Genomic DNA, 26,272 nt, shown 5'->3' with positions numbered 1-26,272 from the left:
TGGGATTTTGAATAGTGCTAATGGGATCACTCCGAATTGGGTTGATATGTGTTGCTGGGACATTCCATTTGAGGTAGGCTATGAATGGAAGAAAGTTATGGACAATGTTAATGTTAGTGAAGTGGAGAAGAAGAAGGTCTGAGGTTGGTCGGTTCAACATGTCGTGGGATTTTGGAAGAGCCTCCAAGATATTGTGGATGAGTGGTTTGAGCAACTTCGATGAGATATCCTGTTTGGTGTCGCGTGAAGATTGAAGGCGAATATCAGGGAGGATGAAAATCAGGGCAAGTCACAAGTTGAAATATGGGATGAAGTTCGTGTGAAGAAGGTGAACCCGAAAGCTTGTGGAAGGGGCTTCATGAATTCATTTCGAATAACACTTTGGTTCGATTTGAAACCTTTAAATCCGTTCAAAGTCAATGAGCTTCTTCCATACTCCACAAGTAACTTGAGATCAAGTTCTTTTTCAAGAGGAAATGTATGATGCGGGCATCTAGTCAACTGGACGAGAGAGGACGAGTGGTAGAAGAAGTCAGGTCAAAGAGGAAGCATACCGAAGAAAAGAGAAGACTCTTTATGTGCAAAACAGAGCCCACACGTCGTATGGAAAACCCACACGCCGTGTGGGTCTATTAAAGCTCATGATCCTCATTTTGATAATCCACATGCTGTGTGGACTACCAAAATTAGCAGGTATTTTTGGATTAAAATCTCACACGATGTGTGGCTATTCCCAAACGTTGTGTGGACTTTTAAAATGCTGTAAAAGATCAATCTTGCCCCTCATTCTAACTTTCCCTTAATTACAACTTTGTCACCCCTTATTTACAACGCATGTCACCCCCTTACATCTATTTCATTTTACCCTTTAAGTTTATCTTTTATGTAATTTCATCTTTAGGTTTAGAGATGTTATAAATTCATGTCTTTCATTTGTAACACTTAACTTTTTATCAATCAATTATATCTTTCTCTTTGAGAGCTTTGTTTAGGGTTCATCAGTTTAACAATGGGGATTTTACAATTCCTACGGATTTTAGCTCGTGAAATATTGGGATTAATTCCTTTTAGTTTAGCTAGAGAAAAAACCTCGTCAATAATCCGAATCACGTACGCAGAAAGCTTTAATTCAGAGAGAATCCACCAAAGAGTGCCTAACGAGTCTTGAACCGAGAAATCAGATAAACTATAAAAAAACTATTCAATTCGTAATATAAAATAAATTGACAATTAGCTTAGTGGTAAACCATATATTCTCTTTGAATGTCAAAGTTTGAATGCCACCTTTAATATTTGAAGTATTATTTTTTAAGTAAATATGAGTATATCAAACCAAATCGAATTGCTTAATTAGACCGGTTTAAAAGGGTTGGATTTGATTTGGTCGGTTCAATTCGGTTTGATAAGCATCTAAAAATTCAACATCAACCAGATCAGATACATGGACGGTTCGATTTTCAAAATATTGCAAAAAAAAAAAACTTAGTAAAACAGTTGCTAATTTATAAATACAGTTATAAAAAAACATGTTAAAATACACGAAATTGATTTCAGTTTATTTAGAAGGTTCAAGGTAACAGTTAATAATGATCAAATCAGTTCCTTTAAAATTTTCATTAGGTACGAAAAAAATGATTTTGTTTGTAAATGTTAGATGTAAAATGCTATCATTTCATACAATAAAAAATAAAAAATTTACATTTCTCTAAAACAATATTGGTAAAATTTTGGACCTTATAAGGTATAATTATGGAGAATTGAGGATCAATTTGATCCTTAAAATTAGCCGATAGAATCAATTTAATTCAAAATTAATTTGATATTAATGACAAGTGTCAATATTAGAAACTGACATATATCAGTTAATGATAAATTATTTTAAATTGCTTTAACCCTAAATACCAAATTAAAAGATCAAACCGATAACTGAACTTAATATTAAATTAAATTGATTATATTCACCAATTTGAAGGGTCAAACTTATAAAGTAACATAAAAAAATATAAATAAATAATCGGTGGTTACTTTTGTAGAATTCAATTAATAATTTAACTATGCGTTATTTAATTTGTAGAATCCGAGTATTACCGTTACATTGTTATTTAACTATATAATGTAATTTCAGTGTCCTATGTCTTTACTATTAGGGTTTTAGAAGACAAGGTTTTTCTTTATCTTTTTCTCTATAGATTTACCTTTTTCTCTCAAAATTTTGCTTCATGAATTCATCATTATCAACGTCCTTGAAAAAAAGGATGATCAAGATAAAGTGTTACGACGACATTCTTGAAATGGAGGACCAAGTGGTTGTCATGTCTCCCATAATCGAATGTATGATGAACAAAACCTCACAAGATTCAACCATCTCATTTCCAACCATAACTAGCCGTATGATGAGGAAAGTAATTGAATACTGCCACAAAATTTGGAAATCGATCAATGGATTGGAGTCGAGGGAATCCAAGAATTGGAATAGGAATTTCGTCAAGTCATTAGAGACCGATATGGAGACCATTTATTATTCAATGAAGGTCGCAGATTATTTGCAAATCGAGAGCCTCTTTAATTTATTGTGCAAAGTCGGGGCGAGTGTAATGAATGGGAACAAAGAAGACGAACTTTATAGTGATTTGTATTATGAATCACTAAATTCGCTAAATTCGCTTAGAATTTCAAGCCGGGATGAGAATCTCTAAATTTGCTTAGAATTTCAAGTGTGCAAACTTAACCATCAGCGATTTGCATTATAGATATCTACTATTGTATTTTTTTGTACTTTGTGTCCTTTTGGATTAATAATTTTCTCACAACAATCGATGACGTGTCAAACCATATATTTTTCACTTTCACTCTTTTTTCCACCACTTTTTCCCTTAAATTCGTTCAACATGCCTATTTATTGCATTTAATTTATTCTTCACAAACCATGTGGTGGTTACTAGAGAATTAAATCTTATTAATTGAATTAAATAGAATTAATATTCATTATTAATTTTGTAAAATATTTTAGTGGTTACAGTGGTTTTAGTTCTCATTAACGTGAATTAATTTAATAAGATTATTTCCTCATCTTTAAGTGAATTAATTCTTGAATCAACAGAAAAACAAAACATTCCAATAGTCTTCCTATAATAGTAAGTTTTGGCTCATTCAGTTCATATGAAATTTTTACTCTATGCCAAATTTTGTTAAGCTCTCAGAACTTTTATTTCGATTTGTTAAAAATCTATTTCTTGGTTTTTTAGTGATAATTCGACACATAATTTGAGGTAGGCTATGAATGGAAGAAAGTTGTAGACAATGTTCATGTTAGTAGAGTGGAGAACAAGAAGGTCCGAGGTTGGTCGGTTCAACATGTCATGGGTTTTTGGAAGAGCCTCCAAGGTATTGTGGATGAGTGGTTTGACCAACTTTGATGAGATATTCTGTTTGATGTCGCTCAAAGATTGAAGGTGAATATCAGGGAGGATGAAAACCAGGGCAAGTCACAAGTTGAAATATGGGATGCAGTTCGTGTGAAGGTGAATCCGAAAGCTTGTTGAAGGAGTTTCATGAATTCATTTCGAACAACACTTGGTTCGATTTGAAAACTTTGAGTCCATTCAAAGTCAACGAGGTCCTTCCATACTCAACAAGTAACTTGAGGTCAAGTTCTTTTTCAAGAGGGAATGTATGATGCGGGCATCTAGTCGACTAGACGAGAGAGGATGAGTGGTAGAAGAATTCAGGTCAAAGGAGAAACATAACATAGCAAAGAGAAGACTTTTTATGTGCAAAACAGAGCCCACACATCGTGTGGATTTATTGATGCTCCTAGTCCTCATTTTGATAGTCCACATGTCGTGTGGACTATCAAAATCAACAGCTATTTTTTGGATTAAAATCCCAGACGACGTGTGATTATTCCCAGATGCCGTGTGGACTTTTCAAATGCTGTAAAAGATTAATCTTGCTCCTCACTCTAACTTTTCCCTAATTACAACTTTTGTCATCCCTTATTTACAACGCATGCTGCCCCCTTACCTCTATCTCATTTGACCCTTTAAGTTTTATCTATTTTAATAGTATGCATTTACCCTTTTATGAAAATTCATCTTTAGATTTACAGATATTATAAATTCATCTCTTTCATTTGTAACACTTAACTTTTTATCGATCAATTATATCTTTCTCTTTGAGAGCTTTGTTTAGGGTTCACCCCTTTAACAATGGGGATTTTACAATTCCTACGGGTTTAGCTCGTGAAATATTGGTATTAACTCCTTCTAGTTTAGCTAGAGAAGAAACCTCATTGTTAGTTTACGATCAAAACTAACTCACTCGTTATTAATCCGAATCACGTACGCAGAAAGCTTTAATTCAGAGAGGATCTACTAAAGAGTGCTTCACAAGTCTCGAACTGAGAAATCAGAAAAAATATAAAATAACTATTTGATTCGTAATATATATATATATATTATTGATAATGAAAATAAATTGGCAATTAGCTTGTGGTAAACCATATATTCTCTTTAAAGATCAAAGTGTGAATGGCACCTTTAATATTTGAAGTATTATTTTTAAAGTAAATATGAGTATTTCAAAACGAATTGAATTGCTTAATTAGACCGATTTGAAAAGGTTTTGATTTGGTCGTTTCAATTTGGTTTGATAAGCATCTAAAAATTCAACATCAACCGAACCAGATACATGGCCAGTTCGATTTTCAAAACATTACAAAAAAAAACTTACTAAAACAATTGGTAATTTATGAAAATATAAGAAATTGATTCAGTTTATTTAGAAGTTCCGAGGTAACCGTTAAATAACGATCCTTTAAATTTTTCATTAGGTAGGATAAAAATGATTTTGTTTGTAAATGTTAGATGTAAAATGTTATCATTTCATATAATAAAAAAATAAAAAATTTACACTTCTCTAAAACAATATTGGCAAAATTTTGGATCTTATAGGGTATAATTATGGAGAATTAAGGATCAATTTGATCCTTAAAATTAGTCCGTATAATCAATTTAATTCAAAATTAACTTAATATTAATGACAAGTGTCAACATTAGAAACTGATATATGCCAAATAATGATAAATCATATACCGACACGTTTCATTTTAGATTGTTTCAACCTTAAATATCAAATTAAAAGATCAAATTGATAACTGAACTTAACATTAAATTAAATTGATAATACTCAGAATTTGAAGGGTCAAACTTATAAAGTAACATAAATAAATATAAATAAATAAACTGTCGTTAATTTTGTAGAATTCAGTTACTAATTTGACTATGTATATTGTTATTTAATTTGTAGAATCTAAGTATTACCTTTATATTATTATTTAACTATATAATATAATTCCAGTGTTCCATGTCTTTACAACTAGAGTTTTAGAAGACAAGATTTTTCTTTGTCTTTTTCTCTCTAGATTTATCTTTTTCTCTCAAAAATTTGCTTCAAGAATTCATCATTATCAACGTCCTTGAAAAAAAGGATGATCAAGATAAAGTGTTACGACGATATTCTTGAAATGGAGGAACACGTAGCTGTCATGTCGCCCGCAATCGAATGTATGATGAACAAAACCTCACAAGATTCAACTATCTCATTTCCAACCATAACTAGTCGTATAATGAGAAAAGTAATTGAATACTGCAAAAATTGGAAACCGATCAATGGATTGGAGTCGAGGGAATCCAAGAATTGGAATAGGAATTTCGTCAAGTCATTAGAGACCGATATGGAGACCGTTTATTGTTTAATGGATGTCGCAGACTATTTGCAAATCGAGAGCCTCTTCAATTTATTGTGTAAAGTCGGGGCGAGTGTAACGAGAATGAAGAAAGAAGACGAACTTTATAGTGATTTGTATTATACATCACTAAATTCGCTAAATTCGCTTAGAATTTCAAGTCGGGACAAGAATCTCTAAATTCGCTTAGAATTTCAAGTGCGCAAACTCAACCATCAACAATTTGCATTATAGATATCTATATATAATTTCTTACTTTTTCTGATCATTAAGATTTAATCTTTATTTCAAATTCATTATCGAAGATTATGATTAAGTTTTTATAAATTTTGATCGTCATATAATGAGAATTGGAAATATTTTTTAATCCAATGTTATTACTGTTGGAAACGATATAGTAAATTCAAAAAATTAACTTATCAAATTGAAAATTTTATTAAACTTAGATTAAAGTCTAAAAAAAATCCATGTGCTTTCACATTTTGTCAAACAAGTACTTTTGAAACATTTTTTTCCTAATAGGATTTGAGTTTTTTTTTTTTTTTTTTTTGCGATAAGGAGATAACTGGGTTTTTTGCTTTGCTAAAAACAGTGATCTGAATAATAAAATAAGCATTAATGGCCTCAAAATTCAAAGACTTGATGATATTCTAAACAACTTTAATTCTTCAATTCTTTTAATTTTGAGGTCATTTATGTGTTGTTTGGTGAGGAGAGAGAAATTGGATGTTTAGAGAGACAAAAAATCCCAAAATGATTATTTTGGAAAATAAAAAATTTGGTTGCATAGTAAATGTGGTACTATGCAACTTTAATTCTTGAAATTTTTCATTTGAGGTCATTAAGGGTCAGTTTTATAGTGTCAAATTAAAAGATCATCGTTTTAGCAAAATGAAAACCTCAACACTTCGTTTGAACAAATTTTGTTTTACAATTACATATTTGACAAAACATGAAAGTACTTATTATTGTATTTTTTTTGTACTTTGTGTCCTTTTGGATTAATAATTTTCTCACAACAATCGATCACGTATCAAACCATATACTTTTCAATTTCACTCTTTTTTCCACCACTTTTTCCCTTAAATTCGTTCAACATGCCTATTTATTGCATTTAATTTAATCTTCACAAACCATGTGATGGTTACTAGAAAATTAAATCTCATTAATTGAATTAAATGAAATTAATATTCATTATTAATTTTGTAAAACATTTTAGTGGTTACAATGGTTTTAGTTCTCATTAACATGAATTAATTCAATAAGATTAATTCCTCATCGTTAAGTAAATTAATTCTTGAATCAATTGAGGAAAACAAAACATTCCAATAGTCTTTCTGTAAGAGTAAGTTTTGGCTCATTCAAAACAGTTAGACAGTTCATATGAATTTTTTTCTCTATGCCAAATTTTATTAAGCTCTTAGAACTTCTATTTCGATTCGTTAAATCTATTTCTTGGTTTTTTAGTGATAATTCGACACATATGGTTAAGGTTTGACTCACATTTTTGTTATATCTTGAGAGATGTGCCGGTTATGACTAGAACTGAGCAAAATAACCGGTAACCAATGACCAAACCAAAATCTTAATTTGGTTCGGTTATTTTTAAAGTTTACAAACAGAGGTTTGTGCTTTTGTAGTTAAATGATCTATGAGTCAATTTTTCGGTTAAACAATACTTGTACTGTAGTTAATTTGCAAAGTCAAACATTGTATTTTCGGTAGTTTGCAAATTCAGTCTTTTTAATTGCTCTAAATCGCTCCTATTTCTGGTAAATGGTCATGACAACAATTTTTGACCAAGTGACTGTGTTTGTAAACTACACAAAGCACAAATCCCTGTTTGCAAACTTTTAAATCACGGGGATTGACTTTCGGCCGAACCACGACATTTGTTTTTGTACATTTCCCTATTATAAATGTTCGAAGCATTAACCAAATTAAAATTTTAAATTGAATATTTTGACTTACTAGAATAAGTAAATTTTAACTTAATTGAAGGGATAAGTGTAAAAATATCTAACGTTTACAGCCAGAAACAATTTTATCCCTAACTTCTAAAATGATGCAATTTTACCCCTAATGTTGGCAGCCAAGAGCAATTTTATCCCGTAAAATTGACAAGTTTCATCAATTTGAGAGATAATTCACCAAACTATTTCCTCAACCATGAATCTTATTATCTACACTTCACATGTGCGTCATTTTATCAGTAGTTAGTAACAGATCATAAACATATGATTAGACGTGAAAAAAATTAAAAACAAAATAAAAAGTATATATTGTATTTTGTACGAGTTGGACAAAGAAAATTCAAATATTTTATCGGATTTAAAAATATTAATTTTCAATTCTATTATTAAATCACAAAAAATATGAATTTTATTTTAGAACCAACTGATATGCACTTTGTGCGGAATAAAGAACCAAATATATGTGTTTTTATAATGATGTCTGAAATTGACCAAGCATGTCAATATTATAGATAAAATTGTCATTGACCGTCAACATTAGGGGTAAAATGCACCATTTTAGACGTTAGAGGCAAAATCACTCCTAGCTATAAATGTTAGGGGGTATTTTTACACCTTATCCCTTAATTAAATAATTTAAATAGTTAATAATAAACAATTATTTAAAAAAATTATTAAATACACTTATATTAAATTAATATTTAATATATTAATTAAAATGATTTTTTCTATCATCAAACCGTGCTACACTCAAACTAACATTAGTTGATTTGGGTTCGAGTATTCTTAACAATATAAACTCATATTTTGTAACAAGTGCAAAATTTATAAACAAACGATCTTTGTATTTTGGATAGTTTGCGAAATCACTCTTTTTACTAATTCCAAATTGTTCATTTTTAGAATAAAATACTTACGGCAACAATTTTAGACGGAATGCCTAAGCTTACAATCTGTATAAAATATAAAACCTCTATTTGTAAACTTTTAAATCACGAGATCTGTCTTTGCAAATTGGTCAAACCATAGAACTTATTTTTATACTTTTTTTCTTTTATTTATCAAGTTACTAATAAAAAAATATCCGGAACATTTTGCTGTTTAATTTAGTGTCCATTGATTCCGTTTTTTTGGAGTTACTATTTGCTTTTCAATTTTATAAAGATAAAAAAAAGTACTTATACTATTAAAAACAACTGTTTTTAATAGAAAAATCAAATAACATCTACCGCTTTTCGAAACAACATCCACCCATTTCATATAGTTTGTCATAACCTATTTGATAGTTCAAGAAGAGATTTTTACGTCTAATATAGCTAAAAGAAAAGACTATTTTTCTCCAAATGAGAAGAATGACTTGTTAAAAATGTATTTATAGGTTGTTTAAAAAAAAAATGTATTTATATCATTTAAATTTGGCAAAAAGTATCCTGAGGTTCCTGATCTTTCATTATTTGGTGCATTAAGCTCTCGATATTTCATTTAGACACATTGAGTCCTTGAACTTTCATATATGAATGTATTAGGCCCTTCCATAAATCAATTCATATATGGGTGTACTAAGGTCCTGTTTGATTCAACTGTTGATGTTGTTGATTCATATATGGGTGTTTTTAATATGAAAATGTTTTAAATTAATCTACAAATAAATTATAAAATAAAAAATATATTATACAAACTAATAAAAATAAATTATATAAAGAATAAAAAATAAAAAAAATTATTGAACGCAACAAACTTTGTTTTTCGATAATTTTGTTCTAGAAATAAAAATAATATTAAAAAAACACATTTTATGGAAATAAGAAGGATAATTTTATCAATAATAACGTAACTACAAACAACTGTCCATGAAAAGCTCTAAAAATGAGTTTTTCGTGAAAAGTTCCAATATGCTGCAGTGTCCAAAGAAAATACTAAACATCGCAGTTATATAAACCTAACCAAACGCTATATTTTCTGTGGTTTTGAGTGAAACGCTAATAACAAACAGCTTACTACAACTGCAAACAGTAGCAACAACAACATCGATTAGCTAACAGTTGAACCAAACAAACCCTTAATACACTCATATATGAATTGATTTACAAAAAGGACCTAATACACCCATATATGAAAGATCAAAGGCTCAATGTGTCTAAATGAAAGATCGAGGGCTTAATGCACCAAATAATGAAAGATCAGGAACTCAATGTGTCTAAATGAAAGATCGATGGCTTAATGCACTAAACAATAAAAGATCATTACCTTTTGCCTTTAAATTTCTAACACCGCGACAAACAACCTTGTTAAACGACGCGTTTAACATAACTATCCTTTTCGTACTATCAAACCCTTGTTATATAATTGAAACATTCCTATGGCAGCTTGTGCTTTTGAGCTAGATTGCTTATCCCTGTGCTCTGTCTCTGGATTTTCATCCGAGAAAATTCATTCCGCCTCTGGGATTTCTTGATCCTCTTTCTCGCAATGGAACACAGCCGTCGTGTGAGGCCAGAGAATACGCTGAATCACTGATGCTCTTATTAGTTTACTGTGAAAATTAAACGAAATGTTCCAGCAATGGTTGTGGCAACGACTGCTCCAATTGCATATGGTTGCAAACAGTTTGTGGGGAGCAAGAGATTACGAAGAAGTTAGTCCTCCTGATGTTACGGGTCCAAAACTTAGAGACCATATAATTATTTTTAAATGTATAGAGACTAGGGATAGCAACGGGTAGTATACCCGCGGGTACCCGACACTACTCGACCCTAATGGGACTAGCCGTACCCTGTATAAAAGGGTATGAGACGGGTATGTGATCAAAACTATTACCCGTTAGGGTAATGGGACGGGTATGGGAATACCCCCTAGGGTACCCGGTACCCGTTACCCGCCATAAAATTTATATATATTAATAAATATAATTATTTTTTAGATGTAAGACGTGAGAATTGAACTCCAATATTTTGTTTTTTAACCATTGAGTGATACCACTAAACTATTTTATTCTTATTAATTAAGGTTCAATTTGTTCAATTTTTAGATAGATGATTTATTAAATTTATACTATGTTAAATTTGTAATATTTTTGTTTTATTTATTGATTCTTAAAGGGTAATGGGACGGGTACGGGTAATTAAAAAATAAAAGGGTAAGGGTTTGAGATTGACATTAACCGCGGGTACCCTACCCGTTGCCATCCCTAATAGAGACTTACTAGTGTGTTAGGTAAAACTAAACAGTTTTACGGTCCGAAACTTAGGAATTATATAATTATTTTTAGGGTTAAGGTGCAAAAATACCCTTAACGTTTTGGGTCAGGAGCAATTTTACCCCTAACGTCTAAAATAGTGCAATTTTACCCCTAACGTTGGAAGTCAAGAGCAATTTTACCCCTAACGTTTATAAATTAGGTCAATTTCAGACACTATTATAAAACACAGATATTTTTGTTCCTTATTCTGCACCAATTGCATAACAATCCGTTCTAAAAAAAAGAATTTCATATTTTTTTATAATTTAATAATAGAATTTGAGATTAATATTTATAAATTCGGTGAAATTTTTGAATTTATTTTGCCTAATTCGTACAAAAAGACAGTATATTTTTTTATTTTTTTATTTTTTTTCACATCCCAACGTATGTTTGTGATTTGTTACTGATAAAATGACACACGTGTGAAGTGTAGATAACAAAATTCATGACCGAGAAACAGTTTGATGAATTATTTCTCAAATTGACCCAATTTATCAACGTTAGGGGTAAAATTGCTCTTGCCTTCCAACGTTAGGGGTAAAATTGCACCATTTTAGACGTTAGTGGTAAAATTGCTCTTGGCCCAAAACGTTAGGGGTATTTTTGCACCTTAACTCTTATTTTTAAATGTATAGAGACTCACTGATGGGTAAATTACACTCATGGCCACTGAACTTTGACCATTTTGAGATTATGGTCACTGAACTTCAATTCTTAATTGTATGACTACTTAACTTTATATTTTTTAATATCAATGACCATTCAACTTTAACTAACTTCTCAAAATGGTCGTTAACGGCCTCAAAATGAAAATATTCAAGAATTAAAGTTGTTCGGAACGACTTTCACCATGAAACCACATTTTTTATTTTTCAAAATCCTATTTTTGAAGTTTTCTCTCTCTCAAAATTCACCATCTCTCCTAACTAAACAACACCTAAATGATCTCAAAACCAAAATTTTCAAAAATTAAAGTTTCTTAGAATATCACTAACTCTTTGAATCTTTTATTTTGAGATTGTCAACGGTCGTTTTGAGACGTTGAGTGACCACCGGTGTTAAAAAATATAAAGTTCAATAGTCATACCATTAAGAATTGAAGTTCGGTGACTATAATGCATGATTATCAAAACCGGACCGGTCAAAGAACCGGTAAGGACAAAGGATTAAAGGTTTAAGGTTCAACCGGGGTTTAACCGGAGTTAAACCGAGGTTCAAAGAGATCCCGTAAAAACTAATATATTTAGTTTTATTTAATCTTTTAACACATTAAAATATTAATGATATCACTAAAACTTTATACTAATAGTTATAACCATGTTCTTTAATACTAAAATAAATGAAGTAGAATACCAAAATAATAAGTTCATAATAGAAAAACATCAAGTTTAACACCATGCTACTAAAATGATAATCAATGAGGTAAAATACTAACTGATAGATAAATGACATTATTGACTCGAGCCTTATCATGATCAAATCAAGTTCTACAACTAAAATATTTTCTCTCGTTGCTTGCAAAGAGTAGATCAAATGTAGTCAACTCAACATTCTAATTGGTAATTTTTTTAAATATGGAACATTACCTCCAAATAATTTCTACCACTTATTTATACAGCTAAATAAAAAATTAAAGTATATCAAATGATAAAGGATAAACTTTTAGACATTATTTATGACTAAAAAGATATTTAAATTTTTTTGGATGAAATGAATAATTATAAACTAATATATGGAGAGAAAAAATTGAAGAATAAATTTGAAGTAGAAGAGAAGAAGAAATTCTAAATAAAAGAATTGAAAAACTAGCAAAGCAAGTAGTACAAGAGACGAAAGAAAGTCTAAAAAAATATCTAGAATCTGATTAATTTTTCAAAATTTTAACAACAACGGTACCCTTAACATTAATTATCATTCTAATTATTAATTAATTCATAACTGATAAATTTAATGAGTTAATAATTTAAATTAAATCTAATTTTTTAATTTTTTTAAATAATAAATTTTCGACCAGTGAAACTCGTTAACCCGTGACCGGTTCAACGGTTCATCGGTTCAACCGGCCGGTTGAACGGATTTCAAGCGGGTTTGAGACGTGGTTTTTTAGTACCTCCAGACCAGTTTACCTACCAGATCCAGTTCAACCGGATTGACTCAGCCGGGTCAGCCCGGTTTTGATAAACTTGCTATAATGTTAAAAAAAAGCAAAGTTCTGTGGCTATGGGTGTAATTTCTCCGAAATGACTTGTTAAAAATGCATTTATATAATTTAAAACAATTTCAACAAACTGCTCAACATGACCCTTTTAAGACTACATTTTTATAATCATGTAATAATCATGTGGAATATACGGATCACATAACACATCACATTTTATAACATGTAATCATGTGATGTGGATATACGGATCACATAACACGATCACGAATCACGACACTGCTCAACATGACCCATTTAACATGACTACTTTTTGTTGCATTTATATAAATGTGGAGCATACGGATCACATAACACGATCACGAGTCACGACACAGCAACTTATTTTGACACCGATAATTGTCAATTAGAAGGTCCACTTTAAAGAAATAAAGATTTACAAAGAGAAATAAGAAGAGCACAATTTGGTTCTTGAAACATAATAAACAAGAAACACAAAGAAGAAATGTCTTTCGTATTTTCATTCGTTCGTTCATTCATTCATTCATTCCATGTTAGCATACGATCGTCTTCTACTGTACAATTTCATACCGACTTTTCTCTCACTCCATAGATGATGAACTTGTTTCTGCTGTTTCGTCCTCACTGAAACTCGACGGCCTCTCCATGCCGGATCTATCACATTCACAAAAGCAGGATCAATTTCACCACATTTACATACTTTCTGCATATAACTCGCCTAAAACATCGAAACAACAATTCGTTCGCTGATAACAATAAAAACTGAGTAGGCAAGAATGCCCGTATCAAGCATATAAACAGAGACTAGTTATTGACATTTCATGTATGTAGGGTTGTAATATAAGTAAGTCTACAACCGGTCACTTGGTGGCCTTTACAGCCGGTCCCAAGCCCGGACAAAAGGAGGAGGGTTGCGGTAGGTTTGTGGCGGCCAGCGTAAAACTTAGCCATATCTTATGACATGAACCAGACTATAAATATAAGTAAGTCTACTGATGAGAATTTTGTCTATCTAATTCGATCTGTCCCGAGACTTCTCGCATAATGATACGATTCGGGCACAAAAATAAGTTGATTAAGTAGAGCTCAATTGCACAGATATATCAACAGCTTATTCTTGACCGTTTGGCACACTAAGATTTATAGTTTCAAGCAAAAACTGAGCCTGGTGTATAATTTTCTAGGGTAAATTATATACGTGGTGTACAACCTTTGCCCTATTTTTCAATTTGGTATACAATCTTCAATTTTGCACATAAAACTGTACAACTTCTCAGTAAAGTGTACTGCAGCTACAGCTGGTAAGTGTGACCGATCAACGCAAAGTCAACACATCAGGTCAGCAATTTGACATCCATAAAAGTTAAAAGTTCGGTCAACGCAAAGTCAACATGCCACATCCGCAATTTTGACTTTTATAGAGGTCAAATTGCTGACGTGACGCATTGACTTCACATCGACCGGCCATAATTACAAGTTGTACATTTTAGTAGGAAGTCAATATTGTCTGTAAAATTGAAGTTTGTACACCAAAGTGTGAAAAATGACAAAAGTTATACACTACGTATATAATTTACCCTAATTTTCTATGTTCCTGCAATTTCCACGAATTGTTCATATCTGGTTCGACTATGAAGTACCTTTCCTAAATTCACAATCTACATGGTTGCTATATACTCTAGCCGTCACGACAAAAAGCATACAATCATTAGCATGCAGGAAAAACCATATTTTTGGCTTCTCCAAGTGACCAAGTTTTGACTTTTAGCCCCTAAACTTTGATTCATTGAGATTTAGTCCACGAACTTTGCTTTTCATAAAAATATACGCCTTAATGCACGAAATTGCCATGCTTGGGATTCATGAAAATGCATTACTAAATGGATGGAACTTCAAATTTTCATCGTTATGAACGCGGAATTCACAGTATGTAGAGTTCAACCATGAAAATTTGTCTATAAAAGGGTACATCATACCGAAAACCAAAATTCAAGGGCTAAATTTCACCAAATCAAAGTTCAGGGGCCGAACAGTCTACAGTCGAGGACTGTCAATCTGAGATACAAGTAAACCATATGTAGACAAACATAGATAAGGAGGAACATATTATCACCCGGTAATTTGTACCCACCCTTTATGAAAATTCGTCTTTTGATGCCATTTAGGAACGGGTGCTTTTGTCACGTATTCCAGCTGAGAGACCTCATCTTTGAATCTCTTTGGAACCTTCAAATCAATATTAACGAAGAAAGTGGAGAAGTGTGAAAATCAAACTGCATAAGCATATAATATATATTTGGACCATGTTATATGTGTAAAGGCGCATGTAGAATACACCGTGAAATATATACGTATAAATAACATCAGATCAGCATAAGTTGACTGCGGCATAAACTCACTTTCATTTCGTGTTTTAGATGTTTCCTGACTCTTACTGGATCTTGATATCCTTTTATGTCCTTGATATCTCCATAAAGCCTTCCCTCCTACACGTAGCCAACACACAAGTTAATATTATGCCCAATCCTTTTACGTGTTAAGATACACACACGCCTATGTTGCATGGAAACGGGAAATGCAACGGAAACGGATACCGGGAAACGTTATTTATAAGAAAAATTAGCTAGGAAATGGTAATGGACACGAAACATGGAAATGCTAATGAAGGAAGAGTTTCCATGCAACATAGATACACGGACATACCTCCGACTTTTTAAAGAAGATCAGATTAACCCCTTAAGTTTTCTTTTTTTCCAATTTCGCCTTCATAGTTCGCTCTAGCTCAATTTTGCATTTTGTCAAGTAAATACCAATGAAAATTACCAACAAGACCATGCTTACCGACAGATTTTCCAATGGATTTCCTTGAGAAATGGTAAAATTGAGCTAGGGCAAAAACGTTGAGGGTGACGATGAAAAAAAAGAAGAAAACATTGGGGGTTAAATTTGTATATTAACTCATTCCTATGTTGCAAGGAAACTCTTCTTCATTAGCATTTCCGTGTTTCGTATCCGTTTCCATTTCAGTTTCTTTTCCGTTTCGATTACCGTTTCCTAGCTATAAATTTTTTAGAAATAACATTTCCCGGTGTCCGTTTCCATTTCAGTTTCAGTGCAACATAGACCCATTCTTTTAACACGAGTTGCCTCTTTTGTCAGATTGGAGCAACCCGATAGTGGGAATTTCCCTTTTTATTTAAATAAAAGACATCAAGTATAAGAAAATATACCTCTTCCCAGCTTGAAGATAATACTCTCGCCTCCAAATCGAGAGATTTACCAGACCCAAGGATCAAATTGGATGACTTAGACAAATAATCATTTCTGGGGCCAATCAAAGGGCTGCGGCTGCCATTGTCGTGGTCCTGCAACCACGGTTCTGTCTGTTCATTAGTGATCTTAACATCATCAGGAAGATGATGGTTAGAGGCGTCCGGTCTTATGCCTTCAATGCCATGCTTAGTGTTCATCTTATAATTTCTTTTGCTGCTGTGAGTGGAAGTTTCGGCTGCAAGATCGTCATAGTAATCCATGGAAGACTTCGCAACAGGGTTCGAATTGGAATTATGGTAACTAGATTTCTTTTTCAAATGCTGGTGCGGTTTCTTGTCACGAGTCTCAGAAGCATTCCTGATGCTACCGCTTGCTTCGTCCATATACGAGTCCTGAGAACTGATCTTCGAATTGTATACTTCATATCTCTGCAAGGATATAAACGGAGCATACATGAAAAATGTAAAATGTGCATGCTAGTTAAGTAATTTGCTGATTAAATTTGAAATATTAACCAAAACAATTTCAAAGAGATTCAAGCATCAACGAGATGAATATGGATCCGTGAAGCAGAATCTACAAAAAAATTACGAAACCATTCTGTAATAACAACCTTAAGGAAAGGATGGAAAACATTATCAAAACTAAGACGTTGATAATCAACAATTCCCCAAGTTCAGATATGAAAATGAAGATTCGTGTTAAATCAAAAAAAAGTTTAGTACCATACATATATATATATATATAAACACGGGTAATTAGCACCGATGGTCACAAAAGTTTAATTTGTCTCAATAAAATCATTTAAAGTTTGTTTTTGTCCCAATAGAGTCACTTTTGATGCTTTCCGATCATTTTTCCGTCCGAGTTGATTACGTGACATCTGATCACATGTCTCAATGCCAAAATTTTAACCAAAAATTAACCCACGCGGCACATCGATTGTCAATTAAAATGTATAGTTACAATTTTTTAATATGCCAGGTGGCACTGACGTGACGTTGAGATACCATGTCAGCAATTTCGGTGAAAAGATGACTGAAAAATGTTCAATGTGACTTTATCGGGACAAAAGCAAACTTAAGTGATTTTACTGAGACAAATTGAACTTTTGTGACATTTTGAGGATATTGTTTAAACTTTAGTGATCGACAAAACTAATTACCCATATAAACACACATCATAAATGGAAACTTTGGAAAGAGATTATTATGGGTCCACGAATAGGATCTCGTCAGAGGTCTTCGAATCGCCTATCTGTGAAGCTCAATTGGTGATTTGTAAGAGATCACCCCAACTCCCTAATTCTGAATTTTTCTCAACTTAGGGATATGAAAAATGCAGAGGTCATGCTGCTGCAAATGACAAGTTCTGGTTGTGCAGAGCTGAAAATGTGGAAGCCATTATGAATCACAGCAGTATAGCTATGAAAATTGCAATACGAATAGAAAGGTGTGATAGCAACTCGATGGAGGATAAAATTGCTTTTTTTTTTGCCTAATGCTCCTCCAGCCCCCTTAACTTGTCCAAATTGGTCATTTTACCCCTCCCCAACTCATCGAATGTCCTATTTACCCCCCTTAACTTCATAAAAGTGGTATTTCTCACCTCTTATGATCCTATTTACCCCTTAACTCCATAAAAGTAGTATTTCTTACCCCTTTATAGTGCAAAATTAATATGACTTATTCAAATGGGTTTGAAAATATATTTTTTTAATATCAACTTTTTTATTTTGTTTTAATTTGATAATTATATTGATCCTTCGTGTGTTTATTACAATAATATTGTATTGCAATAATTAGATGATCAAAATTTAATTAGCCAAAAAATTGAAAAAAAGAAGGAATGAATAAAAGATACAAATAACAATAACATTAATATAAACAAGTTAAAGACATTATAGGTAAGGATAAGGTACCAAAATAGGCCTATGGTTTTTGGGAAAGTATCAGTTTAGGTTCCACGTATAAAATAGCACCAATATAGGTTTAACGTTTAAAAAAGGTATCAATTTAAGCCTCGATAACGGATTGCAATGGGTGAGAAATACCACTTTTGTGTAGTTAAGGGGGTAAATAGGACATTCTATGAGTTGGGGGATAAATGGACAAGTTGAGGGGGTGAGAAATACCACTTTTATGGAGTTAAGGGAGTAAATAGGACATTCGATGAGTTGGAGGGGTAAAATGACCAATTTGGACAAGTTAAGAGTGTTGGAGGAGCATTCTGCCTTTTTTTTATCATCGATCAATAGTGGCTGAACCTTAAGAAATTGATACCTTTCCATAATATAATAGGGACCCCTGTTATTAGAATCTTACATTTCACGATTCGATTCAGCTCTATTTCGAGCCCGGTCCATAGGGCGAATCTAAATTATAGCAAAATGCGATTCGAATCATACGATTCGATTCAGTTCAACTCAATTTCGAGCCTGATCTTCATCACCGTTCATCAAAAACTTCATCAACACTAACTACTAAACTCACTCTCCTCTAGTCCGATTGTTATTTATCAAGTTATCAACTCAAACTCGTTCCACTCCATCATTATCAACTTGACAATAAGCCAAAAAAACAGAGTGAGAAACTCAAACTCTCCACTGAGTTTTTAAACAGAGTCAAATTTGTGAATTAGTTTTATTTGAATTTTAAGTATTGCATTTCTAAGACTAATATCTGATGATATTTTGAGTTCAACATGGTAAATATCTTATCTTTTTATAATATTATGAATTTAAACCGAATCTTATGATTCGATTCACGAGTCACAATTCACAAAATGAGGATTTCTATTCATGAGTCGAATCTCAATTTGACAACTATGATAGGGACCCAAACACACAGAAACAGTAAAATAGAGAAATAGAGGTTGTGTTGATAGATTTTCTATGGTAAATGGAAAGGAAACAAGCTTGCAATACAGAAACTACTGTAACTAACAGAAAGAGGAAATGAAAACAAAAGGTACGATGAATTGAGACTAAGCTCGAGCTCTGCAAGAAAAATGAACTTCCCTTCTACAAGATAGAGCTTATGCTTATTGCAGCCGAACATATTTCAATTCAATTCCTAACCCTGCTTTACGGATCTCTCTCCCCCTAAATACTACAGCCCTATACACCAGAAATACCCCTTGCCAGCACGTAATAACTGATAATCCCTACAGCTCATGTCTTCTAGAATATTCCTGCCAATGGGATACGCCATTCTCTATCATCATCCTCCTATTCTCACAAAATGTGATACCAAGCGTGATAAACTTCACTTTGCTTAAACTAATTGTCCCTGATGCCTTCGTAGGAAGGCAGTCTATCTATCATTGACACAAATGCTAAAAAGTCAGAATTCTAAAGCTTCCCAATGTTCCTCATTATTAGTTTTAATTTCCGGTTCCAGCAAGACTTAATTATAGTAGTTTATTTTGAGTGGGTCCCTTAGCTGGTTTATTCCTTCTTTATTTACGATTTCAGATTTAACTAGGTCTCTTAGTAGCTTTCCGATATTGGACTTTTTCCTTTGTAATCTTTTTTAGTCTCTTATAAAGAGAAGATTTTCAATAATAATGGGCACGCTTTTACAGTAAAAACTAATAATTCAAGGAGTTGCCCAAAATAGGTTTATCTAAGATCAGAAGCAACAAAAGAAATCGAGGTGATTTTCCGGTGAATAGATCTGTGACAAGATCCTATTCGCATGCGCATAACATAATGCGGGTAAATTACATAGGTGGTGTACAATCTTTGTCCTATTTCACACTTTGGTGTACATTACAATCTTCAATTTTGCGCACAAAATATACAACCTTTTGGTGACCTCCCACTAAAGTGTATAGCCGGTAATTGTTACCGGTCAAAACAAAGTCAACACGCCACATCAGCACATTGACCTCCTTAAAAGTCAAAAGTTGCCCAATCAACGCGCCACGTCAGCAATTTTGAGTTCTATGGAGGTCAAATTGCTGATGTGGCACGTTAACTTTACGTTGACCGAGATGTACACTTTAGTGAGTGGTCACCAAAAGGTTGTACACGAAAGTGTGAAAAAGGACAAAGGTTGTACAATATGTATGTAATTTACCCAACATAATGCGATAACAAGTTATTTCCAAGAAAGACGAGTTCTTATCATTAAATTAAACTATATTCAATTCGCTTTCTAGCAAAAACTTACATCAGCTTCGTATTTTTATTCAACTAAATTACCTTTCTTTATATGATAATACCTTCCTCATTTATGCATTCATTCTCAATCTAACCACATCTGATGTGGCATATCCCTTTCACTAACAGTTCAGTTATCACTATTTTCTGGAAAATTAAGTGTAAGAGAAAATTTACATACATTGCCAATGCTGGATCGCTTGCGACCTCCGGAAACATCAGGAGAATGCATCCTAGCAAGATCCCCCACATAGAATGCTCCTGGCAAAGGATTAACAAAGGAAGCCATAAAAACTAAAACTGATTAAGACAAAGTTCAAATTCTATTAACGATCATTCTTCGTACAACAATTAGAAAAAATCATAAATTAAGTTCATTGGAAGTAATGGCTAAATGCTTCCACCATTAGGAAATCAAGCAATTGAAACCATGGCAGCCAATGTCCATTCTATAATTATCTATCCCGTCTACACAGTGTGTCCAGAAACACAACCAAAATTTATAACTTCAAATGGATATAGACCTAAAAGCACCGAAACTTCTAGGAGGTTAACATATGAGTGTCGGACACTCCGACACTCCGGGGACACTCGAGGACACGCACCTGACACTTCAAAATAAGTGTACCCTCCTTTTTTATATGGGGACACTTCGGGGACAGGGCTTCTGAGTTAATTAAGTAGAATATAGGGATTTTTTTAATAATTTTACGAAAAAGAGGGGTTGATATATAAAAAAAATAAAATAAAACCCTAATAAAAAAAATGGAAATCTGAAGGAAAAAATATAGCAGCCGCTCCTTTTTTGGTAGTTTAAATAGTTTGAAGTATTAAATTTTTCATTTTGATGAATTAACGACTTATTATGGGTGTTATTTATGGTTTATAATGACTTATAAAGGTTAGTGGTGAAGCTCTTAGCCTGTTGGTTGAGAGCTTACCTATGACTATAGAGGTCATGGGTTCGAATCATATTAGGTGGGTTCGAATCATATTAGGTGGGTTCGAATCATATTAGGGTGGGTTGTGGGTTTTCCTTTGTCTTTAATGTAATTTTCCTTTGTTTGTCTAATGTAAGTGCATTGCGCACAACTTTAAAAAAAAATGACTTATAAAGGTTATTTATGATCTATATATATATGGCGTGTCCCCGCTGCACCCGTGTCTCATATTTTATTTTAAAATGTCGTTTGCCACACACGTGTCGGTGCTTCCTAGCTTAAAACCAAAAGAAAAAAAAATGAAGCAATTTTATTATCATATTTGGACTTGGAAGCATGGCTTGGAAAATGCTAGAAAAGTTTCCAGTTGAGACGAATATGACATTTCTTTTTTTCCAGAAAGTAACCGCAAAAACATTCCCATTTAGTATTATCTTTCAGTAGTCAATTTGGTATATCTTTAAAGCACCGTTTGGAATAAATCATTTGCAACCCAATCAAGAAATTTGTTGACAAAGAATCGACTTCATTCTAAATCCCTCAAAATGGAAGTTTCAAACAAGGGTTAAACGATTTCCTCAGAAAACAACAACAACAACAACAACAACAAGGCTTAATACATCATGTGCCCCCTGAACTTGTCCTGAAACGCCAACTGACCCCTGAACTTTAAAAATGTTCTATTGACCCCTATACTACTTGTTTAAAGTGAAGAGTTAACCCCATCCATATGGCGGAGTAAGGAGAAATTTTGGAAAAGTTGAAATCCGTACACTTTAAGCAACTTTAGGGGCTAATATAGCACTTTAAGAAAGTTTGAGGGGCTAATAGGTACCTTTAAGAGAGTCAATTGGTCACTTTAAGCAATTTCAAGGGGTAAATAGAACTTTTTTAAAGTAAAGGGGGCAGTTGACTTTTTTGGACAACTATAACGGGCTAAAGATTTATTATATAAAAAGTGGCTCCTGAATCATGACATACCATTGACTGGATCTTTACTTAAGGATGAAAATGCGCCAGGAGGAAGGGTCTGGAATTCAACACCAAGGGGCGGACCATCCTCGCTGTAGTGTTTCCCCAATTGCCTTTTGACAGCAGTAATGGCGGCATTTTCAATTTCACCCTTAACTTTCAAATATCCCGATGGTTTATACACCATCTTACTGGAACCCTTTGGAATTGAAGGCCTGACAGCTCCATTCGGCATTACATGCCCCGAAGCTTTCATATCATATGGATCCTCGTTTTGATTAAATAACTTATCTTGTAAAGATGAGCTACTTTCTGAGGACGTATCGTCCCTTCCATTAACATTCCCTGTGTACTGGCTCGTTCGATCATAGGTGAGGTCAGCACCGGAAGAATTATGACCATAAAGTCTCCGGCTTTCAACTTCCTTCGGATCAACTTTCCTATAATCACTTTGCTTATTGCTGCCACAAGAATCCTGCCTTACACTTCCTCGATCCTGCATAATTCCACTAGAACGATCTTGTCGCCCATTAGCACCCGTTTCATCCTTCGGCAATTTTTTGTCCTTCAACCGTCTGTGGCAAAACCAACTAGATATTTGTTTTTCTGTCAACCCTATCTCTTCGGCAAGTTCTGATTTCATTTCCTCGGTCGGGTAATTGTGCTCTAAAAAAAGAAATATCAAGAACATCATGACTAACCTTAGTGGAAAAACGTAAAATAAAACTATAAGAATTCACTAAAAATACAAGTACCGCTATAAAATTTCTCCAACGCCATGACCTGGGCTGGCGTCTTCAGTATCCTTTTGGTACTCTTCTCTAAAGAAACTCTATTCTCCTCATCGTGCATTTCGCTTGAATCTAAAGGTTTAATCCACAAGATCGAAGAAAATCATAACTATATATCAGTCACCACATCAAACCTTTCAGAAAACAATATATTGCTAACCGGCATAGGCACGACTACAAATATAAAAAAGAATGCATTTAAGATGAGCTATACAAATATACAACAAAGGGAGTACTGCTAGTCTATGTTGCACGGAAACGGATACCGGGAAATGTTATTTCTAAGAAAAATTAGCTAGGAAACAGTAATGGAAACAGAAAAGAAACAGAAACGGACATGAAACACTAATGAAGAAGAGTGTCTGTGCAAAATAGCTGCTAGTACATATAAAAATGACCATCTATGTTGCGCGGACACGGAAATGGAAACAGGAAGACGTTATTTCTAAAACATATAGCTAGGAAACGGAAACAAACACGAAAGTTATTTCTAAAACATATAGCTAGGAAACGAAAAAGAAACAGAAACGGACACAAAAGGCTAATGAAGAAGAGTTTCCGTGCAACATAGCTAGTACATATAAAAATGACCATCTATGTTGCACGGACACGGAAATGGAAACAGGAAGATGTTATTTCTAAAACATATAGCTAGGAAACGGAAAAGAAACTGAAACAGAAACAGAAACAAACACGAAATGCTACTAAAGAAGAGTTTCCGAGCAACAGGATTGGGGAAAACTAAGTGTCTATTTGGTTCTCCTTTTTGTAGTTTCTTTTTACTCTTCGGAGTTGCACCCGTGTTTGATTAGGATCGAAAACAACTTACTCAAAACAGATAGCTACTTTAAAAGAAAAATCAGTTAACATCTATGGAAACTGAAACCGAAACAAAAACGGACACCGGGAAGCATTATTTCTAAAAAAAATTAGCTAGGAAATGGAAACGGACACGAAAAGCTAGTGAAAAGAGTTTCCGTGCAATATACGTTAACATTCATCATCCAATTTTAGTATATTTCTTCAGATAAGAACAGTTCCCACAAAGTAGCTACTACATTCATTACATCCAAGCATGAAGAACCTTTGAAATTAATCAGAACATGTGCAATCAGAAAGAAAACAAAAAAACCTTTTGAAACCCCCAAATCAAATTGCATCATAAACAACTGAAAACCCAATTCAGACATCTCCCAGTTCCTTTATCAAACATCCAAATTCCATAAAAACCTAGCAGCTATTCATCAAAACCCATATAACGCATCTGGTTAATTTATAAAACCCCAATTTACAATTTTACAAACTACACATTCTAATTGCCGACCCATCACACAATGAACACACCAAATCAACACGCAAACATAAACTGCAAAAACGGAATACCTAAGTCTCAAATTAAGCCAGAGATTCAACAGGAAACATCAAAATTACCTTCCATAATTGAACTTTTTTTCCGGTGGGACTCTCTCTCCTGATGATTCTGTCAAAATTCGGCCTTTGATTGACTCAAAAAAGAGAATCCCATTACACAATGATTAACCCAGAGGGAAGGGAATATGGATTTCGTATACTTGAAACTATCTTCTCACATCGAATTAATTCTCAGGTCTGCGCATAGAGAGAGGAAGGAGAAGGTTTTGGTGTACATAGGACAAGGAAAGAAGGGATTTTTAATTTATTTTTTATTTTGGGTTTTCTTGTTTCTGGGTTCTTGATTTCAATTTAACTTTTTCAGAGTTGGGTTTTGTGTTTTTGTTTAATTAAAATTCATATTTTGTTTTAATTTTCTCATTAAATCTTTATAATTTACCCAGAAATATCAAATAGCTTAAATATATGAAAGACCCAGAAAATAAAATAAAATTGGGTCTTTAATTAGGTGTACAATAAATCTTTTCTAATAAGTTAAAGAAAACTTTAAGTTCTTGTTCAACTTTTGTTCGGCTTTTAATCGGAAGATAAACCTCTTACCTTATTTTATTTTATGAAATAAATTTTTTAACCAATCTATTATTATGGTAGGTTTGATAAATTTGTTTGTTTGTAGTTTTTTTTGTATCTCTCCCAATATGAGTGGTATCATGTTTTTTATGGAAAAATAAAAGAGTTTCGTCTACCATCACATAAATCTGGCTCATTGAAAGATTATGAAGTTGTTCCTCGAGAAAAAAAAAATGTAAAGTCGATCTTGGGTGGAATTTGTTTTCTGATGTTGTGTCAAAAATAATTTCAAGCATTGTCTATCATTGCTCTATCACGATCTATGATTTTGAAATACAGATTCAAACTCTTTCAATATACTTTTGGATTGTGATTTTTAATTACTTATACTATTTTTTATGAATAAAACAAGTACTTTTTCAGAGAAAAAAAAAAAAAATTCGGTGCCGAAATGAAAATGGGTTTTAATATTGTGGTAATTTCAAACACGAAAACATGATTTAAAGATAAAATCCGACTAATACGATACAATTCATGCAAAAATCATTTTCCTATAAATTATGTCATATATAATTATATACAACCAAATAAGAAATTATCACTTTTCATTTTCAAATTCTTACAAGACAATACTAGGAATTTTACTTAGATACTAATAAAATGCAAAAAAGGGATTCTAGTACATATTTACACTATTTTCCCTATGTGTTTCTTTTTAAATGGTATAAATACTATTTTTTATTTAAAACTAACATTTTTTCCTCTTATATGCTAATTTCCTCCAAAACGACGTGGTTTTGGTTCCCCTCAAAACGACGTCGTTTTGTTTTGTGTTTTTTAATTTAAAAACAAACCGCAGCAGCAGGTGTGCAAATCGCGATTCCTCCTCTCCAGCAGCAACGGACGCTCCCTCCTCTCCTTCTCTCCATCTCCAAGCTTCCATTTGAACTCCTCCTCTCTCTCCGTCCGGCCGTCTTCCTTCTTCGTTCGGTCGTCTTCCTTCTCCAACACACCTCAATCAATTTCAGGTTTGGTTTAGGTTAGGTTAAC

General features: G+C 32.9%; 1 protein-coding gene across 1 annotated transcript; it reads right to left on the bottom strand.

The window, feature by feature from the left end:
- Positions 1-13,517: 13,517 nt before the first annotated feature.
- LOC136232641 (uncharacterized) lies at positions 13,518-25,055 on the bottom strand. The gene is made up of 8 exons (XM_066021906.1): positions 24,713-25,055; positions 23,246-23,353; positions 22,500-23,156; positions 20,759-20,838; positions 16,370-16,840; positions 15,539-15,625; positions 15,271-15,365; positions 13,518-13,793 (listed from the first exon to the last, which is right to left on the bottom strand). The coding sequence occupies exons 1-8, from the start codon at positions 24,717-24,719 to the stop codon at positions 13,721-13,723; spliced, it is 1,578 nt and encodes a 525-aa protein (XP_065877978.1). The 5' UTR covers positions 24,720-25,055; the 3' UTR covers positions 13,518-13,720.
- Between the last annotated feature and the right edge of the window lie 1,217 nt (positions 25,056-26,272).

This window comes from Euphorbia lathyris, chromosome 6 (assembly GCF_963576675.1).
Source record: "Euphorbia lathyris chromosome 6, ddEupLath1.1, whole genome shotgun sequence".
Lineage (NCBI taxonomy): Eukaryota > Viridiplantae > Streptophyta > Magnoliopsida > Malpighiales > Euphorbiaceae > Euphorbia > Euphorbia lathyris.
This window is presented reverse-complemented; position numbering and strand designations above follow the sequence as displayed.